General features: G+C 34.9%; 1 protein-coding gene across 8 annotated transcripts in view; it reads right to left on the bottom strand.

Moving 5' to 3' along the window:
- PAPOLA (poly(A) polymerase alpha) overlaps positions 1-18,567 on the bottom strand; it is a 45,871-nt gene that overhangs the window by 18,053 nt on the left and 9,251 nt on the right. For 5 of the 8 annotated variants that reach the window (XR_012042939.1, XM_072863928.1, XM_072863929.1 and 2 more), the window contains exons 2-12: positions 16,765-16,935; positions 16,041-16,107; positions 14,552-14,633; positions 13,820-13,929; positions 11,763-11,816; positions 8,498-8,609; positions 7,123-7,212; positions 6,889-7,027; positions 5,299-5,371; positions 3,682-3,802; positions 2,805-2,889 (exon numbers count right to left, since the gene is read on the bottom strand). Coding sequence is in view for 7 of the 8 variants with exons in the window: in XM_072863928.1 (XP_072720029.1) it covers positions 2,805-2,889; positions 3,682-3,802; positions 5,299-5,371; positions 6,889-7,027; positions 7,123-7,212; positions 8,498-8,609; positions 11,763-11,816; positions 13,820-13,929; positions 14,552-14,633; positions 16,041-16,107; positions 16,765-16,935 (1,104 nt within the window). In the remaining variant the exon portion in view is untranslated. Of the gene's footprint in view, positions 1-869; positions 1,247-2,804; positions 2,890-3,681; positions 3,803-5,298; positions 5,372-6,888; positions 7,028-7,122; positions 7,213-8,497; positions 8,610-11,762; positions 11,817-13,819; positions 13,930-14,551; positions 14,634-16,040; positions 16,108-16,764; positions 16,936-18,567 lie in introns of those variants that run through there. The other 3 variants (XM_072863932.1, XM_072863930.1, XM_072863933.1) reach the window with 3 other exon arrangements.

Raw genomic sequence — 18,567 nt, 5'->3', positions numbered from 1 at the left:
ATTTGTTATCAGTTCTTCATTTGTAATTTTATCACAAAGAATACATCTAATTCAGAAATATCCATTACTTCATGATAAAGAATAAAAAGAATCTGAAGTTAAAGCTTCTACCTCTTAATGGTGATTTTTAGATGCAGGGTATTATTTTGAAGTTTGGGTTTGTTTTTTTGGGGTGTTTGTTTTTGGTTGGTTTTGTGGTTTTTTTTTTTTTTTTTTTTTTTTTTTTTGGGGGGGGGGGTGTTGGTGTTCTGGTTTTCATTTGTTTGTTTTTTAGAAACCGGTGCTGTTTCTCTCCCACTGTCTCCCTATCCGCATTATGTTTTCATAAAAATAACCTCCCTATCAGCATTATGTTTTCAGAAAAATAACCTAATGTAGATATTATGGGAATTGTCTTACACCATTAACACCTGTACCTACAAAAAAACCAAAGTATTTTTAAGAGTCATACTACTTTCTGGAAAAACTGAGAACACCTGACCATGTTCATTTCAATTTTTCTTTATTAAACTGTCCAGCATTTACACTTTAAATTATCCAGTGCTTTACATAAAGTCCTATCAAGGCAAGTGTTCCAAGTACCTTTTTAAAAGGTATCTTTATATTCTACTTATTTAGCAGGGTATCTGTCTTTATAACAGAGAACAATATGCTAGAGCTCATTAAATGTTATTTCTCTCATGAACATACTTCCCTCTTGGTTTTAAACTCTAATAATTTCATTCTCACGTAACACTTCATACTCATGTTATATCCATTTGAAATTATTCTTATCATTTCCCTGTAAAACAGCATATCCAGCAAGTGTATGTTCTTTGTTGTTCCCCCCCCCCCCCTGAAAAATTTAAACCTACATGAAGGGCAGATAACACAAGTTATAACTCCCTAACTCCAAGTAATTGTTGACATTTAAAAAATAAGAAAAAGAAATAAAATAAACAGCTCTCCCCATTTTCGCAATTTCTAATCTGCTCCTGCCACGAGGTATGCAGTAGCCTCCAGATTGCCTTAGTCACACATCATCGAAGTTTATTTTAAACACAGCTAACAAGTTGAAAGCATTTACGATCAACATGGATATTTAGCAACTAATTGGCATTGAGAGTGATACAGATTTCTAAAGCTATGCTTTCAGGAAAAAAAAAGTTTTTAAAAGTAAGTCTCAGAGCAAGGATCACATCTTCTCTTATCTGGCAGAGCACTGCACACTGCTTTGAATTTCAGCAACAGGAACAAGTCAAGGCATCTACAATTTAAACAGGAGGAGAGCGTGAAGAAGGGAAAAAAATCCGAAACATCTAGCTTTCAGAAGGAGATTTGACCAACAGAGTTATTGCACACTGATGACTGCATATAATGATTTTATTTCATAAATGTTACTAACCAAAGCTTTAAATTAACTTACTAAGGTAAAACAGCGAAAATCTTGGGTAATTTAAACTAAAGCAGGCTCCATAATACCATTCCACAGTTAAAAAAAAAATTAAAGCAAAGACATTTTGTGCAAAAAATACAAAACCTGGATATTTAATGTTGGTAAGAGAAGCTTTTATTGCTAAAACTGATAAAATGGCTAAAGCTGGTACACAAAAAACTATATTAAAATGAAGATTATTTCAAATGACATTTAACATTTCCTATTTTTTCCTAGTTTTAAAAGAAACAAAGAAAATGTACTAGGGAACTTAATTAGCAGCCTCTGGAGCAGAAACTGATTTGTCTGCAGCCCATTTTTAACTTCAAAAAAATAATAAAACTTTACAGTGTTCTTTTAAGTGTTTTCAAACTTAATCTCCAAGGTACAACATAAAAGCCATCCAAATGTTTTAAAGCTTTTATCATGCAAAAGGTATAGAAACAAAACACAGACACATTATGAAGGTCATCAGTCTCTTTTAATGGGGGAAGTGTATATTTCAATCTTGTTTAGATTAGTACATAACCAACCAACCACCCAACACAGAAACAAGTGTAAAATATATTTGATCTTGATTCAAGAAAAATGGGTCTCCAATTTCAACTGAGGGCAATGAAGATGTAGTCCATATTTTAATAATCCATATTTATTATAAAAATACAGCTTTCAGCAAGTCCATATACATTTGACAAGCTTCTGCCCCACAAGCATATTACTAGAAACCCTAAAAATGTGAAGTGTGAACTTCAGTATTTCCCTTAGAGACATTACAAAATCAGAGAAGCTAGGTGTGAAAGAGTATTAATAAAGAGCCAAAAGCCTTAAGCTTTAATGAAAAAAATCTAGTAATAGCTAGTACATCTGGCAGTTAGTCAACACAATGGCAAAAAAATTTTATTATCAGAGTGAACTGTTGACTATATTGACAGAAGAAAACACACAGTTTCAAGTATGTATTCATCTTAAATATTGACCTTCAGAATTAGTTGTTTTAATATCTTGTTTCCTGGGAGGCAAGACCCATTTTTAGAATGCTTACTGACACCACTAACGAACATTTCTGTTAGTCAAACCAGCTGATATGTCTTCAATTTTATTGGTAGCATACCAATTGTATAGTTAACTGGTGACATTCTAAATATCTGGTCAAGGACTAACAGGTTTCTGAAATACATGCTAAAGACAAAAAAAAAGTATCTGAGGAAATTATTCATTTTCTAAGAGAAAGGACAATAGTGCATTCACTCCCCCTCTGTATAGAAAAATCCTAACAAAACACTTTTTGGAAGTCTAATATATGTATATTTAAGATCCTGTGCTACAGAGCATCATTAGGTATTTTAACTGATAAAACTTAAAATATTCTGCCATGCCATAAAATACATACTTGTACTTTTGAAAGAAGTTTGGAGCTTCAAAAAGTTTGGACCACTCTGCCTTACTCAGCAAAATTTCATCTGTGATAGCAAGACCTAAATTATAAAAAAACATTTAAACTTTTTTTTAAAAGATACAGTTTAGTACCCAGAGTAAAACCAGCTTATTAACTTAGCAAAGGTTACTACAAATTATTTCCCCCCTTCAAATTCAAAGGAATTTATCAACAAGCTTTATATTCCAGGCATACCTTAAGTGGTCATTAGTTATACAAATCATATTATTAAAAAGAACCTCAATAAAATATGTTTAGAAATGTATGTTAATTGATCAGACTGATAATTTCACGTATTTTTCCTTTGCAGTGTAACACAGCTCAATTTAATCTTTTATGTACACCACATAACTACTCAGTCCAAAGACGACAGAGATCTTTTTCCTTACAGTACTTGAATCATCTCTTGTGCAAGGCATTGTACAAGGCAAAGAAACAGTGAGACAATAAGCTGCTGCTCTGCCTGAGAGCACTATTGGTAGTTGCTCTCTGTATCAAGTCTAGTTCTTGCTTTGATAACATCTTCTCTTATCTACTATAACTATCCAAGTAGATTACTAGGATAAATCTAGAGGACTCATCTCTGAGCAAGTATATTGTCTTATATTAGGCCTAGAAACAGTGATCACGTGGGATTACTACGCTCTACTGAATTTGGAACTTCAAGCCACATAAGCGTAACAGGCCAGGTTCTACCTCCCTCAGAAGAGAGTCTTATGTCAAGAAGCTATTTAACATCCTCCCACCTCCCCCCTCACAAAGCATACCCACAATGGAACTATTTTAAATCCATTTGAAAACATTTATATAGAGAGCTTAAGATAATACTTACCTTGTTTAAATTCCTCAACCATGACCATCCGTGTGGAAATGGACACATTGTAGGTAGAGTTCTGCTGTGGGTATGCTGGTGTAATTATAGGCATAAGATGGTACCTATCACTGGGGTTTACCTATATATAACAACAGCCAATCAGTTTTCTTCAAGCATACACATGAGTTAACAAATTTGGATTTCTCCCTTTACTACAACCGACTCTTAAGTTCTAAGAGACCTTAGTTTGCAGACCAAGTAAATTTACCAACAGTTCAGAGAAAGTTTAGAAAACAACAATAATGCTTTCACAAAGGACATCATTCTGAACCACAGTGATGTGGGAGGGCTGTAACCTGTCAGCACATCAAGATCAAGTTGCAGGCATGTCTATGTCCAGAAATACCAACTGAACAGAACAGTTTCTCTCTTTAATAAAAGTTAGCTTGTGATCACATCAAAACAAGAGCACCACATGAGCACCTTTAGAAGAATGACTGTCTTCAGACATTGCGAAAAATATTTTATACTTTATTTCTGTAACACTACTGAAAATAAAGAGCCAGCTTAAGATGAGAGGCTCTAGGCAACCTGACAGAAGCATCACTTGCGTTAACGTATCTTTTATTAAACAGCACACAGGGAAACAAAAAATAAGGGACAAAACACACACACGCAACATACATTTAAAATAGCATTAGGGTAGCAATCTTGTAGATAGTAAATTAAAGATAAAACCCTGTCATTAACTCACCCCACTTTGTTTAGCTACTACAACACAGACAGTTCCCATCACACACTGACCTCAAGCCCCCTATCCCAAGGATAACAGTAAGAATCAAGAACACTTTTTCAACTGTCTCACGTTATTTAAATGTGGACTTTTGTCAACCAGAAAAACAGATTTGAAGTACAAAAGGGCATACAACTCAACCTCTGGTGCTTACACTATTCACCAAAAAAAGATTAGTTGAACACCAACTATTCCAAAATTGACAAAACAGCATTGAACACATTCACGCCATGCCCTACTGAAACCTCAGAATGTGAGCTGTGCATCTGCTGCAAGCTGTTTTATTGACTGCCTGAAGGACATTAATATCCAATGTCCTTAATGTAAGTCCTACAAAGATGGAGATCAAATATTATAAATAACATACAAAACAACTTAAAGACTTCAAGTTACAATCTTCTTCGGTCCAAGATGAAAAGACACATTACTACAACTATACGGAACCGAACCTATCCAGCTGTCACTGTTGCACTGAAGTGAATTCAATATACTTGCAAAAGTAACAGGTTTTAAGTCAGAAGCAAGTCACTTTAGGATAAGCAGTTTTTCAAAAATGCATTGCTTTAAGACTTATATCTAATTACACTGATTATTTATTAAGATCACTTATTGCAAAAGTTGGGAGTAAGTAGTACATTGTTCAGCAAGTGTGCTTCAAGCGGTCAGTTTAGAAAATTAAGCTAACTTTGTTCCACTCTCAGGAGAACTAGAGGTTACTATAAAGAAGACACAATACCAAAATATTAAGTTTAATAAACCTAAAATGAAGTTCACCTAAGATTCTTTAAGCAACTGAATTTATTGTACAGCGTGACTTATAGGGGAAAAAATAATACACTAACCCTTGGGTCCCATACAGGCAAATTAAGATTGCATTCTTCTGGCTGTTTCAATAGCACTGGATTTGGCCATTCCCTGTTCAAAAAGATTGTAGCACTGAATAAGACTATTGGATACAACCATGTATGTTCAATAAACAATACTTTTGAATGCGATCCTTCTTAACTCTGCTCTCAACGTAAAGCATCATTTCCTCAAGACTAAGCTGCTCTAACTGGGGTTGCTTAAATAAACTGTGTTGCTGAACTACAATACAGCTGTAATTAGCTTCTCCAGGGCATCAGAACAGTGAATTTTCTGTAGTCTTGGAGCTTTATAACCACTGGTTTAGGTAACTAAATTCCTCTAAATGGACTCCTCTAAATTCTTATTGAAATATACCTATCAAAGATAAATTCCTCTATGAAGATTGACGTTGGGTCCATCTTCAAACTAGCTGTTTCATGAACAAACTACAGAAGAAACAGCCAGCATCATTACAGCATTATAGTATCATTACAAAGCTTATGTATCAAAAAAACCTTCCAATCGAGACAAAAAGAAACCATGCTGAATTAAATGCTTAAAAAAAAAAAAAGAAATAAAAGTAACACTTCTGTTCTTCAAGTCGCCTCTACTCCCATGAGTAAAGTTATCTTCCTACAAAGAGTAGAAGTCAGTTAATCTCTTGGTATTTGTACATTAATGCTCCTATGCTACGCACATATAAAATTGACAGCAGTATAAGGAACACATTAAACAGAGCTTGCAACCAATTTTCCTCTATTAGCTTAGTGTGGCAAGATATTACTAAACACTGGGTACCTCAAAGAGGCTATAAAGCCTATGGATTCAAGACAGTGAAACTGCGGAAATTATCTTCACATTAAGAAGACACAACACTATACTTGAAGTAAAGCAACAACTTGGTACAATGACTCTTAAAATCTGTCAATGTCTCATGAAGAATATAGGTATCTAGACATGGTCTTTCAAGAAAAAGAGTATTCATTTGTAATCTGCAAAGTAAACTTTTGTCCCATTCATTCTAAATTTACTTGGAACATTCCCATTGTCCCCAATAGAGTTATTAAAACCATGTTTCTGAGGTAACTAGCTCAGGAGTATGAAACTGTATGTAATTCCAAAAAACCTACCTCTCCACACTGACAAGATTAAAACCCGCACTTTTGCCACTGGTTCTCCCAAACTACATTTAAGCTATGTGCCTAACCCAGATATTGACATACTTCTTTTTCCCCATTATCCCAGTATCCGAATGTTAAAAGACTTTAAATTTTGGGGTGTCTGCTCTTATTTTGCACTACATAAGTATTTTATCTGAAAGGTAATGTTGAGTTACAACAAATACTTAAGAAAATTTTCATTAAAGACTGGGTGGTTTTTGTTTTGGATATTTTAAGAACAAGACATGTTGGATGACTTATTGAAAAACTCAAGCTAACAACTTTCTGGCAGCAAGAACAATGCTTATAACTACCATCTTAATCTGGTAACAGCTGAAAATGATACCATAAAAACAGGACTAAAATTTAGTGTCTACAAACAATTTTATTTTAGTGTAATCTAAATTTAAAAAAAACCAAACATACCATTTAGAAAATACCAAGAAAAATTTATGTACAAGGGTTGATGCTATTGCATTTGGATAAAGCTGGCAAGTTCTTGCTACTAGCATAGCCCAGGAAACACCGCCAAGGAAACCTAGTATATTGGAATAGATGTTGTGGCCTGTGGATTGAGAAGGAAAGAGACAAAAGGAGAGAGTTATCAGTAACCATAAGAGCTAATGAAAACTTCACAAATTTTGGAATAAAACTGCTTACGTTTTGCCCACAGTTTGATAGCTCTCAGTGTTAACCTGAAGTTGTCAATGTTTGGTACTAGATGCAGAATTTCATCGGTTACCCGGCAACCTGCCAAAAGAAAGAATCCATTACACTTGCTGCCTCCAAAGTTTTTTGTTTGCTTGCCCTCCCTCACCTTCAAAGCTATCAAACTTTTTAGATCAGCATGCTGGAAACTCATTTCGTATTTTGATCACTTTTGTTTTGAATTAGAAAGCTTAGCGTAGTTTCATTTGATTTTTTTTTTTTTCCCTTTTTTACTGTTTTACAGCAGCACTCAGGAAGACAATTCATGCATGCATAGTTACAGTTTTGGACTGCTACTTGATTTTCTGTTATTAATGAACTGTACAAGCTGTTTAAGAAACAAGTTTTAAGTTCTGCTGTTATGGGATTACATGCAATATATCACAGAACATGCAGACAAACTAAAAAAAGCATGAGTCTTCATGGACCTACAGAAAACCTGGTAGTCATAGGTCAAAGCTTTGTTTGAATTTAAGAGAACAGGCTAAAAAGAATAGTTTTTAAACATACGAGTTGTATCATTACTTTGATGGGATATTTTTGGGCTTAAGAATAGCATTACAGATTACAATATTAACTGATTGATTTTTTTTTTAATCAAGAATAAATAGTTGTTCATTGTTACTAAATAGTTGCAGAGAGCTGGCTGCAAGAAAATAGTATTGTCTAAGACTAGGAGTTCCCTTCCCAAGCAAATAAGAGGCAAGTATGAATTCTAGAGACTGCACAAATGTGAATTTCACAAAACAGTGCAAGTTGCTGTGGTAACCTCAAATTATCAAGTTTTCAGCTCATAACAGAAATCAGTGATATCTCACATGCTCTTTTTCCCCCACCAAGTTGCATAAAGGCTGAAGCCCCTACCGTCCCATACATAAATAACAAAATTTTAGGCTGCAGTATTACAGAAAAGTTAAGGGTTACACAAGCTGGTAAGCTACTAAAGACCTGACCTCAAACTGACAGTATTTTGATATCCCCAATTTATCACTGAAGCAATTTTGTGTATGTTTATGCATATTAAAACACATACAAATTAAAGTGCAAAAATCTTTCTTTACAGAAATCGATAGTGCTCCCCCTAAGTCTTCCAAGTCCCATTAATTTCTAGACAGCACCATTTACTTCCCAAATAAAAGAAAACATTTTATAAAAATCTGGCCAACAAGAAACAACCCTTCTCCCCAAAAAGATATATGAAACTGACTGACTTCATTTCCAGATATGGAGTTGCTATATTTTCAGTCCAGTCCACAACTAAACTACTGTATCAAAGAATACTTATTAAAAGATTAGACAAGTTTTATGCAAAACTGTATATACATACCATTAAGACTTCGTATGCATCTAATGTCTAAATTTTTAAGCAGGCTATCGTCTCGTAGGTCTAAGTCCTCAGGAATAGTTTGCAGTGCTAATCTTGCAAACAAAATATCAATCTTAAAAAAAAAGGAGATAAGACATTAGAAAGCTGGTTTTTCTTCTGTAGAATTAATTCTGTAACCCATTTTCATCAAGTTTACTAATAAATAAGAACAGTAGTCTTCCTAGGACAAAGAATCTCTTTAAACAATACATACTAAAACCCTTCACAGACATTAAAAGAAACACTTTAAGATGCTTCATCTATCTTATGGCTCCTTTTCCAAGAGGATTAGGATTAATGCAGAACCAGCACACACATAAAACTATGTCAATTATCAATGTAAATAAAAATCATTTGGGGACAAGCACCACCTCTAGGTCCAGAATACAAAATTCTACTACATCAGAGCACGTCGTGAAAACATAACCTAGTTTTAACCTAAATATTCTCAAAATTATCACTGAATTACAGAAGAAGTAGGAGATCTTTCCCATCTAGCACTGTAAAGCATACATGCAACTAGTTGCCTCTGTATAGGACCAGCATCTATGAAAAGTCTAGACACCTGATTACAGAAAACAGGAAGTTCTGAAAATCCAGCAGCCTACTGAGCAAGTGTATAAATTTTGAAATTATGCCAAATTTCTTTGCTATTGCTTCTGTAATAATTTGTCATCACAGCTTTTCTAGGTCAAGAACATCTAAGACACTACTCAGCACTGAACTGAGTTTTACATTGTCCCATACACAGCAAGGACATACACGGAGTAGAGAAGTCAGTTTGGCTCTCCAGTCTTAGATTAGGTATCAGTCAGTCAGTATGATGAGAATACAAAGTGCATATCAGCATCTGGTCTGCTAGGCAACAAGACCCCTTCACCAGATGAGGCTTTTAATCATCATAAACTGATACCACTTCACCTACAAGATGATGAAATACCTAGTGCTATTGCACGAAGAACAAAACTGTTTGTTACATTAAAACTATTTCAAATAAAACAAAGCTGAAGATACCTTAAGATGAAGAACTCTTTGTAGGTGCTTAAAACTTTGCATCCGTCTGTTTTAAACTATGAAGCACTTCTCCAAAGAAAAGTAATTTCTCAAGTATTCAATGCACTTTTGATTTTAAAGTCTTTAATAGCTGGTCTTAACAACATTCTGTGCTACAACTCGAAGTTTCTACTTAAGTCGAAAGTACTACTTTTCAATGTAAGAGAAGTTCAAAATTAACTTCAGCTTGAAGTTCTATTCTGATCTCTAGAAGGTCTAGCACCTCTAAAATTTCAGAGTTCATTGACAATAAAAGGATTTTTCAAATCAAGAAATGAATAGCCTGTCCTGTGTCGGGGCGGTGGGGGGAACCAGTTTACTACAGGAAGAACAAAAAAAACCCAAGAAGGTTCTTGTTTATTTTAAGCAAGAACATAAAATACATATGTAAAAACTGGTATTGGCAGAAACTTATGAAGTTTAACTGACAGGATCATCTCAAAAACTAAAAAGTCCTTTTCCTCAGTTCTAAGATTTTCTTTACAGAGGTAACAACTTCTGACACCTTTTGCCTGGATTAAGAAAAGGAAAATTAAATTAAAATCTTCCAATACTGACATACTGGGCACAAACGCAACCATGAGAAATTGTGGCCTAACAACACTTATATGTATAAAAAAAGGGTGCTTATGATAAGTTAGTGTTCAAGACTAGAGAACTCCCATGCACTGTCAGTAACATGGGTTGAGTCTCAGTCATAAACCTAAGCCATCAGAGCCCATCATAAATTACTATATTAGAGCAAGATACTACTACTCTTATAGCAGATAATCCTTTTACTTCCCTATTTTGAATTTCTTGTATTTTGAATTTCATTTTTAAAAAAGGAGAGGCAACATTGGCTTGAATGTAAATCATTGACAAAAACATAAAAATAAGAGACTAACCAGAGAATGCCTATGGCAAGTTTCAATATTTAGAATGAATACCTAAGCTATGTAAACAGAAAACAGATTCTCCAGAAAAGTGTTCCTAATACCCTAATACTGTATATGGACAGTGATAAAATGGCTGACACATGCAAAGTCACAGGCTAGCTTACTGCATGGTATTACATTTCTCTGCACATCTCTCTCATTCGGCAAAAATACATCTCTCTGCCTAAGTGTCAACTGACACAAATGTCAGCGAAAACACAAATAAGTAAAGCTGGATGGATGAGGGCAAAGGGGGTGGTTCGTCTTCTTCCCGAGACTCAAAAATTGCCAGTACCCTAACTAATGACCATTGTAATTGCAAGGCAGATATTTAACTCAAGAGTGGGAGAGAAGGAACTGTCCAGTCTTGCGGTACAATACAGCTCTTCAAATCATGTCATATGTCAGAAGATTAGCATGGGAATTATTTCCCCACTGTGAAGTACCCTTCTTATACCCACCAGTTACTGGTTGACATAATCCAGGTACAAGTCTGATGAACTGTGTGTACAAACAGTTTGTATGTTTTTGTCTTGTCACCAAGAAAAGATGACAGATTGACTATAAAACAGTCAGAGAAAGATTAACAGAGTATCTTTTGAAAGCAGTGTTCCTGTTTTCTCAGCAACTTCTCCCAAAATAGTAAAAATCAAGTTAAGCAAGTTCATCACTCCAAGACAGCTGACCCATCAGGCTACAGGCAAACTGGATAGAAACTGGCAGACCAAAACCATTGTTTTGGTCATGTGTTTACAGATGTCCGAAGAGATCAGGACAAAGGGGATACCCAGTATGCCTTCAACAGTACATTTATGAGAACTGGTCAAAGATCACACAACTTCATATAAGGTACTGAAGCAAATCTGAATTTAAGGTTTCGACAGTTAATCATTAGCAGCCAAAAAATTATTGAAGCCACATTATTTATGAATATAATTTCTATTAAATATTAAGTCTTAATAATGCCAATACTGGTACTCTACAGGTCAGTAAACTAATCAGTATAATTGGGCAGCAGTGCCTAAAAAAGAACAGGGAGATATTCTACACACAGCTTTACGTACATCAAGAAAGGCTTGTTTCAGTCTTAAAGCCCCACTTTAAATTACACAACTGAGGACTGTTGTCAAGGACTTGGGTATGAACTTAGGAGAGTCACTTTAATAGCATTCATATTAATAAATACTACATGAGTTATGGAGATCTTGAAAACTTTGTTTTAACCATGTTCTACCAAAACAAAAGAAGATTTTTACCTCTATTCCATCAAAACAAAGTTTAATAACTGGGACAAAAGCTTCTTCAACAGCCTGGGGGGGGGAAAAAAGTATATTTTATCTTCAGTATAGAGAAGAACAATTACAAGCAATAACTAGCAGGTCTAAACAATCATGATGAAATGCTATATATACAGATGGCTTTTCCATTTTCAGGTCGATTCTTGTCAGCAACATCTTTCTCCACCTTTGAGAATTTATGCAGTAAGCACTGATCTACTATGTGCTACAGCTGTCTATATGTTAATTATAACCCAAATCAACCAGCTCTGATGATGTTACCTTAAGGTCCAACTCTCTTTCTCACTATATGTAGGACATGACCAAGCATCTTTTACTCCTTGCAGCATCTCTAAGTATTCTAAGGCCAACCTATGGGGATTTTCACTCTAAGAGGCCTCTTACTTCTATTGTTTCTGTAGTCAGTATTTTGAATTGACAAGGAGACAACTGTATTACTATGCAGTTCAACTTCATCTAAACCAGTTGCAAGTCACCAGCCTCCAGAGCTCGGGCATCTTTTCTATATGTGGTCATTAATAACGTACTTTGACAAACAGTATCCATGATGAAACTATAGAACTTGATGTATACTCTGCAATCAGCTGGGAATACCACCTTCCTGAACTGAGCATCTGAACTAAATGCAGATCTGCAGAGCACTGCTTTTGTAAAAGCAAAGAACACTGCATACTTCCAAATAAGAAATGTTAGGTACTGCCAGAGGCTAAACACAGTTCTAAGTGTTCCAGTTCCTAACAAGAGGAGGAGACAACACTATTCTATGCACTTAACCTTAGTTAAGGTTCCCTTAATGTTACTGGTTGGGAGAATGGATCCTAAGCAAAATATGAAGTTCCAAAGTCTCCCAGACTCCCTCACTAGAGCAACCATTAAGAAAGTCTAGGTTCCCTGAAGATGGAGATGTACATGTACCAACTTTCCTAGACCTAGCTGGAATGATTCCGAAGTGTTAGGACACCCTGACCTAAAGGTTATTTGCATCACTGCAGAGCTACACTGAATAGCGTATATTGATCTCCCTTGCTGCTAAATCAACCACATTACCTTGAGTTAGACAGAATTTATAGCAAAGTTAATTGGAAACCTGAAAATCAGAATCCTCTTAATTATAGCATGTGGATTTAAAGATTACTAAAAGCATTCAGATAATAAAGCATTCAAAACAGTTGTTTCAGTGCATATAGTATTACCACCAGATGTTTGCACTATCCTGGTAGTTACCAGCTACAGATGCATAGAGTGAAAGAACGCTGCAGAGACAGTCCCATTTATTTTATGGGAGCAGGACTAAACCAAACAAAGTTTAATACTTGCCAGCAACTACCTTTATCTAAAAAAAGAGAACTGCAGCAGAGAAAATATACTCTGAGCCACACTGCGAAGATAAAGGCTGCCACCAGTTGACCTAGGGAGGCTTGTCATTTACGTAGAATAGAAACAAAATACTGTATACCAGTGTGTCTTCCATTCCTACAAGGGAAATCTTCATCTTTACATGCTAAAAATCTTGCATAAGCATCTACTAATGAGACACACTAAAAATGTAACCTCCATTTTCAAATGCACAGTTGACAGCCAATACAGAAGGTTTAGTTAATATCAACCACTGTAACTGTTTATATAAGCATGAAATTATAAAAAAAGCAGCATAACAATATACTTTAAAACCTTCATTAAAAACACGCAAGTTAGCTTGAAAAGGATCAGGACCAAACACTTACATTTGCATCTGCCTGTTGCTAGAGAGCAAGCAGAAATTTTGCAATACTAACACGCATGCTAAGAGATCATTCTGCCATCCAGATTTTTAAATGAGTGTCTCTAGTAAGTGGAAACAGAAAATTTGGAAGAATTTCTGTCTATTTCAAATATGGTGATAGGCTTTGCTGCAGGTTAACTGAAAATCCATTGCAAGCCTTAATAGCAAGGTTATATTTACTTAATGCATCATGTTTCACTATTAACTTTTCAGCATCATCACTTCAGCTAGCTGTATCAGGCAGTTCACATACCCTCAGATCTTTTACTTCTTCTTGTTGCTTGAGTTTTTCATAAAACGATGTGAAAAAATCACTTCTTTCAACATGTCTTGGTGCAACACACAGGGCATCAATATCAGCACCTGAAATTGTTTATTAGCACAAGTTATTCACACTTCACACACATGAAATAACCATAAGTTTTTTTTAAACCAAACAGGAAAATTTAGTTTCTCTTCCTGTAGAATGGCTTTTCTTTGGGAATACTAAGTCAAACCAAGTGAAAATTCAAAAAAAAAAAAACCACCACACCCCAAACCACCACAACCAAACAAAAAACCCCACACACCACCACACCCCCACCCCCAACAAGAAATAAAAAAACCACCACCAAACCAACAACACAACAAAAAAACCCCACCAACCAAAAAACGTTCATGGTCATTAAGCATACTGAACACATACATATGTTCTTCTTTCAATTGTGGAACATTTGTAGTAATTTTCAAAGAACAAACCATGAGAAGCCAAGTATACAACTTTATTTTTAAATAATTTCCAACATTTTTGTCCGTTTCCCAACCCATGACAAGAACATAATATAGGAACGTATTCCTTTTATTTAGAATGAAGATTGGAGATGGCTGACAAGAAAAAACCTAATACCGCCTCAAAAGACATCAAGTTTTTGTTAATTAAGTGTGACATCTACAGATACACCATTAGCTCAAACATATGAGTTTTTATAATAAAAGTAAATGTTACCTTTTGTATGAACCCCTAATCTATAGGATCCAAATGTAAAAATTTTTCCTCCAACATTTTCTATTACAGACTGTGGAAGATTCTAAATAGAGCAAATAAAATTGGTTATTTTACCTTAACAAGGTATAACAACACACACAATTTATTTTAAAACAAAAGGAAAAATATTCTACAAAATTTATGTTGTTTAAGGTGTAGTTACTATTGAAATAATAATCTTAGCATTTACAGAAAAGATGGAGGTATGTTTGCCACTTGGGAATTATCTGTAACATTTCAACTACATTACACATTACTGCTTCAAACTTGGTAATTGTTCCAGCAGTTCTACACTTCAGGTGCAACATCTTCACAATATTATGGACATTAAACACATTTTGCTTAATACTCAGGCATTTTAGACTGACTTAGAAATTGATAATGGATTCCAATTTAGAGCAACAGAAAAATATTATTTACAGTATCAGCATTTATTAAATTACTGTCAGAGACACCCATACTACATTCTTTAAATAAAAATCTGGTTTGGGGAGAGGTATTTGTTTTATGTTAAAATTGTTCAGGTACATATACTAAAGTTCCTAGATTTGTATCTTCAAAAAAACTCTTGAATCCACAGTACTGTGGGCAAAGACAGCTACCCTTTCATAACAGGATGCAATGTTACAATTTGAAGCCCTACATTAATGGTCACGCAGCAAAAGATATATAAACAAATCGAAAATTAATTATTTTGCAATATATATTGGATTAATTTAAGTAGTTTCCAATCTTACACCAGTCAAGATGCTCTCACTATTTTGTTTTCAAGGATCAACACATATATAGCAAGGTCGTGTGTGTCCCCCAGTCTTGTTCATGTATAAATTCCCATTTCATAAGAGAAGTGTACAGAAGAAACACAATACTCAAAGCAAAATAGCTTAAAACATTATGGTTTTACCCCTAAAAAAGCCACTTCCATCTTTACGTTTTTTGCAAGTCTATAATCATTCAAAAAAAAGTGTGGGTAGGGGTGGGGGGGGACTATAACCTGGGAAAAACACTACTGTCATTATCAGAGTCTACAAAAGTAACATTACGGGACTGACATCAAAGTAAAAGACCACAGATCATAAAGCTGCAAGAAGTCCATTTTAAGACCTGGCACTGGTTCACAAAACCAAACAATCTAAGCATATAATTAACATAGTACTATACATATGTATTTTAACAAAAAGTCAAGCTATATTTCTACCTAGGGAGAAGAGGGAACAATTGAAAATTTTCCAATTTTTATCAGTTTCTTTCTTTGACAAGGTTCTACTTTGAAGGGGTGATGCTACCTGGAAACAAAAGAAGCTACACAAAGGTGGTATTTGTTTTTCCAAGTTGATCAATTTTGATCCCCAAATCTAAGATTCATCCTGTTTGGACTGGGAACATATTTTTGAATTATCTTCCTACAGCAGTCTTAGTATGAGTAGTTCCATGTAAAATATATCCATACCTTGCTTTCACTGATTTCCCGTATCCATTCCTTTACCAGGTTATTTAATTTTCCCAAAATTAGAATCCTATTGATAAAACAGCAGAATCACAGGTCATGAACTTAGACCAAACAAGTAATTTTTTTTTTTAAGACCTTGATCATCATTACACAGTAAGTCAACTACAGTAACATTGCAGATCTAATTACAAACCTTGCTTTATATATACACTGAAAAAAAGTCACTCTTCCAACATTCCCACTATTTTTTCCCCCTTTAAAGATGTTCAAGTGATTTAAGCTCTGAAAAAAATGCAAGCATGTAAGGCCTACACACATTTTAGGTATGTGAATTCTACTCACTTTCAAAATAAAACCTTAATTCATAAAACACATGCACCTAAAAGAACAGTAAGAAGCAGTACTGAGAGTAAAAAACTCTAGAAAGCTTAATAAGGAAAAAAAGGATGGGGCCACTACAACGAAACAGTTATGAAGGGGAAAAAAAAAAAAATGCAAGCCAGCCTCTGAAATTTAAAGGCCATTTTAATTCCTTTCTGTGTTCTGAGGTATTCTTCTTGCGGGGGTTGGGGGGGGAAGAGGGGGAGGCAGGAAATCAAGATTAATATTCCACTAGGCTTTTAAGAAAGCGTTTGAAAGAACATAAACATGCTTGCAGCTCAGTAGTCAACTACATAAACCTCAAGATAGGAGAAAACCACTGCTAGAATGGGTGTTTACTCACCTGCGTTGCAGTTCTTCCTCCTCTTCAAATACACCGTAAGGTTTTAGGGTTTCGATTAATTTCTGGGTAAGCATGCAGTCAAACTCCTTGGGGGCAGCTAAACTGATAGGTGAGGTAATGCCATAATGCTTCTGTAGTTGCTGTGTTTGTGATCCCTGGGTTGTAACGGGACTAATAAAGGCAATTAGATAAAGTTACTGACAGAAACAAAACAAAAAAATATTTTAAATTATTTTTTCTCATCAGAGTAGCAGACAAGAGACACATACTAAGGAAAAATAAATTAAGCCTACTGTTAGCATTTACATCCCAGATCAATCTGTCTTAAATCTGTGTTTAGGACAACAGTAGAATTACCTTTCTCTAACTCCAAATATTGATTGTAGGGCTACAAGTTGCTCTGAGGCATGATCTTTTACATCAGCTGACTTCACACACTCAAAACATTCACATAAGTAAGGAGGCTTTAGTATATTTTGAGCGCAACAGCATCATACAGTTAGCTTTAAGCTGACTTCTCTTCTGGCCAGCATGAGAGGATGGTTAGACAATTTCAGCTCAATCCATGCTGGCAATATTACATATAGCCTTGCTTCATTAGTGGACTGGGGGGAGAATATCAGAGGTTTGTTAGCACAAGTACCAAGGATGTAAGCAGTGCTCTCTCCATGTCCCTCATGTTTCTTTAACATGACATTTTACTTCATATAAGTATCTCTCTAGATAGGAAAGTAAGCCTAAAGTAAACCTAACCCACCACAATGGGTTAAATCTGCAAGGACCTAGTTCACTATTAAACAGTCCAATTACAAGTCCTCATAGCATCCTTGCCTTGCACTTTTCAAGCTACACAAATAGATATGGAGCCAAACTGCAAGCACAAGGACGATACTCAAGTCAATCGCCCATATTTCAACAATGCAAGAAAGGAGAGGACGCAAGAGAACCTCAGCAGAAACACAGAAGTAAAGTTATCATGCTGTGAAAACTAATAATGGCTTTCCTAGATCATCATACTATGAAAACTAACGTATTTCCTAGATGAGCATCCTGGATGAAAAACAGCCATGCATTTTTTCATAATGGGCCTATATTTGGTTATGACATTCACATTTAAACACAGCCTTACTTTCAGAACATTTTGAGCTTTAAGGCTAGTAACTAAGTGTTTCAAAACTGAACTTGGTCCTGTGTAATGTACAAGTGTTTGGATTCGGTGATTACTGCATGCTACACCCATATAGTTAAAACTTTTTTGAACTGATACTAGCAACAACAGGTAGTAATTTAAAAATATAAATTCTTAAATGTATTCAGTATTGTAGAATCATATACTTTAACATTTAAGATAGCTAAGTTTTAAGTTTAAGAACACTTAGTTTTGCTCATTATAAACTTCACAATTTAAAAAAAATACACTACTTAAGTCTGTATTTAAAAAGCTCTAAAGTTTACTTGCAGCATTATATACTAGTTTTATATTGATATATAGACAACTTTCCTCTAAATTATGAATATTATTCCCCCACCTTTGATTTCTGAAAATGACAAATCATTGTTTTTAAGCATACTGAAAAGCTTCTTTTTCCAAAACCAGCTTGTTAATCAACCTTTCAGAGACCAACAAAAACATTAGGATCTCTCACCAAAACACACATTTCAGAAAATGTGGCTATTACATCAACAGCCATTCAAAAAGCCTTAACAACAATTAAAGCAAGTATTACCTGAAAGTTAAGGCAATGCTTGTGTAGAAGTGTTACATCTGCATTATTTAAGTTATATTCTTACTACATAAGGTTA

This window comes from Ciconia boyciana, chromosome 6 (genome assembly GCF_034638445.1).
Source record: "Ciconia boyciana chromosome 6, ASM3463844v1, whole genome shotgun sequence".
NCBI lineage: Eukaryota > Metazoa > Chordata > Aves > Ciconiiformes > Ciconiidae > Ciconia > Ciconia boyciana.
This window is presented reverse-complemented; position numbering and strand designations above follow the sequence as displayed.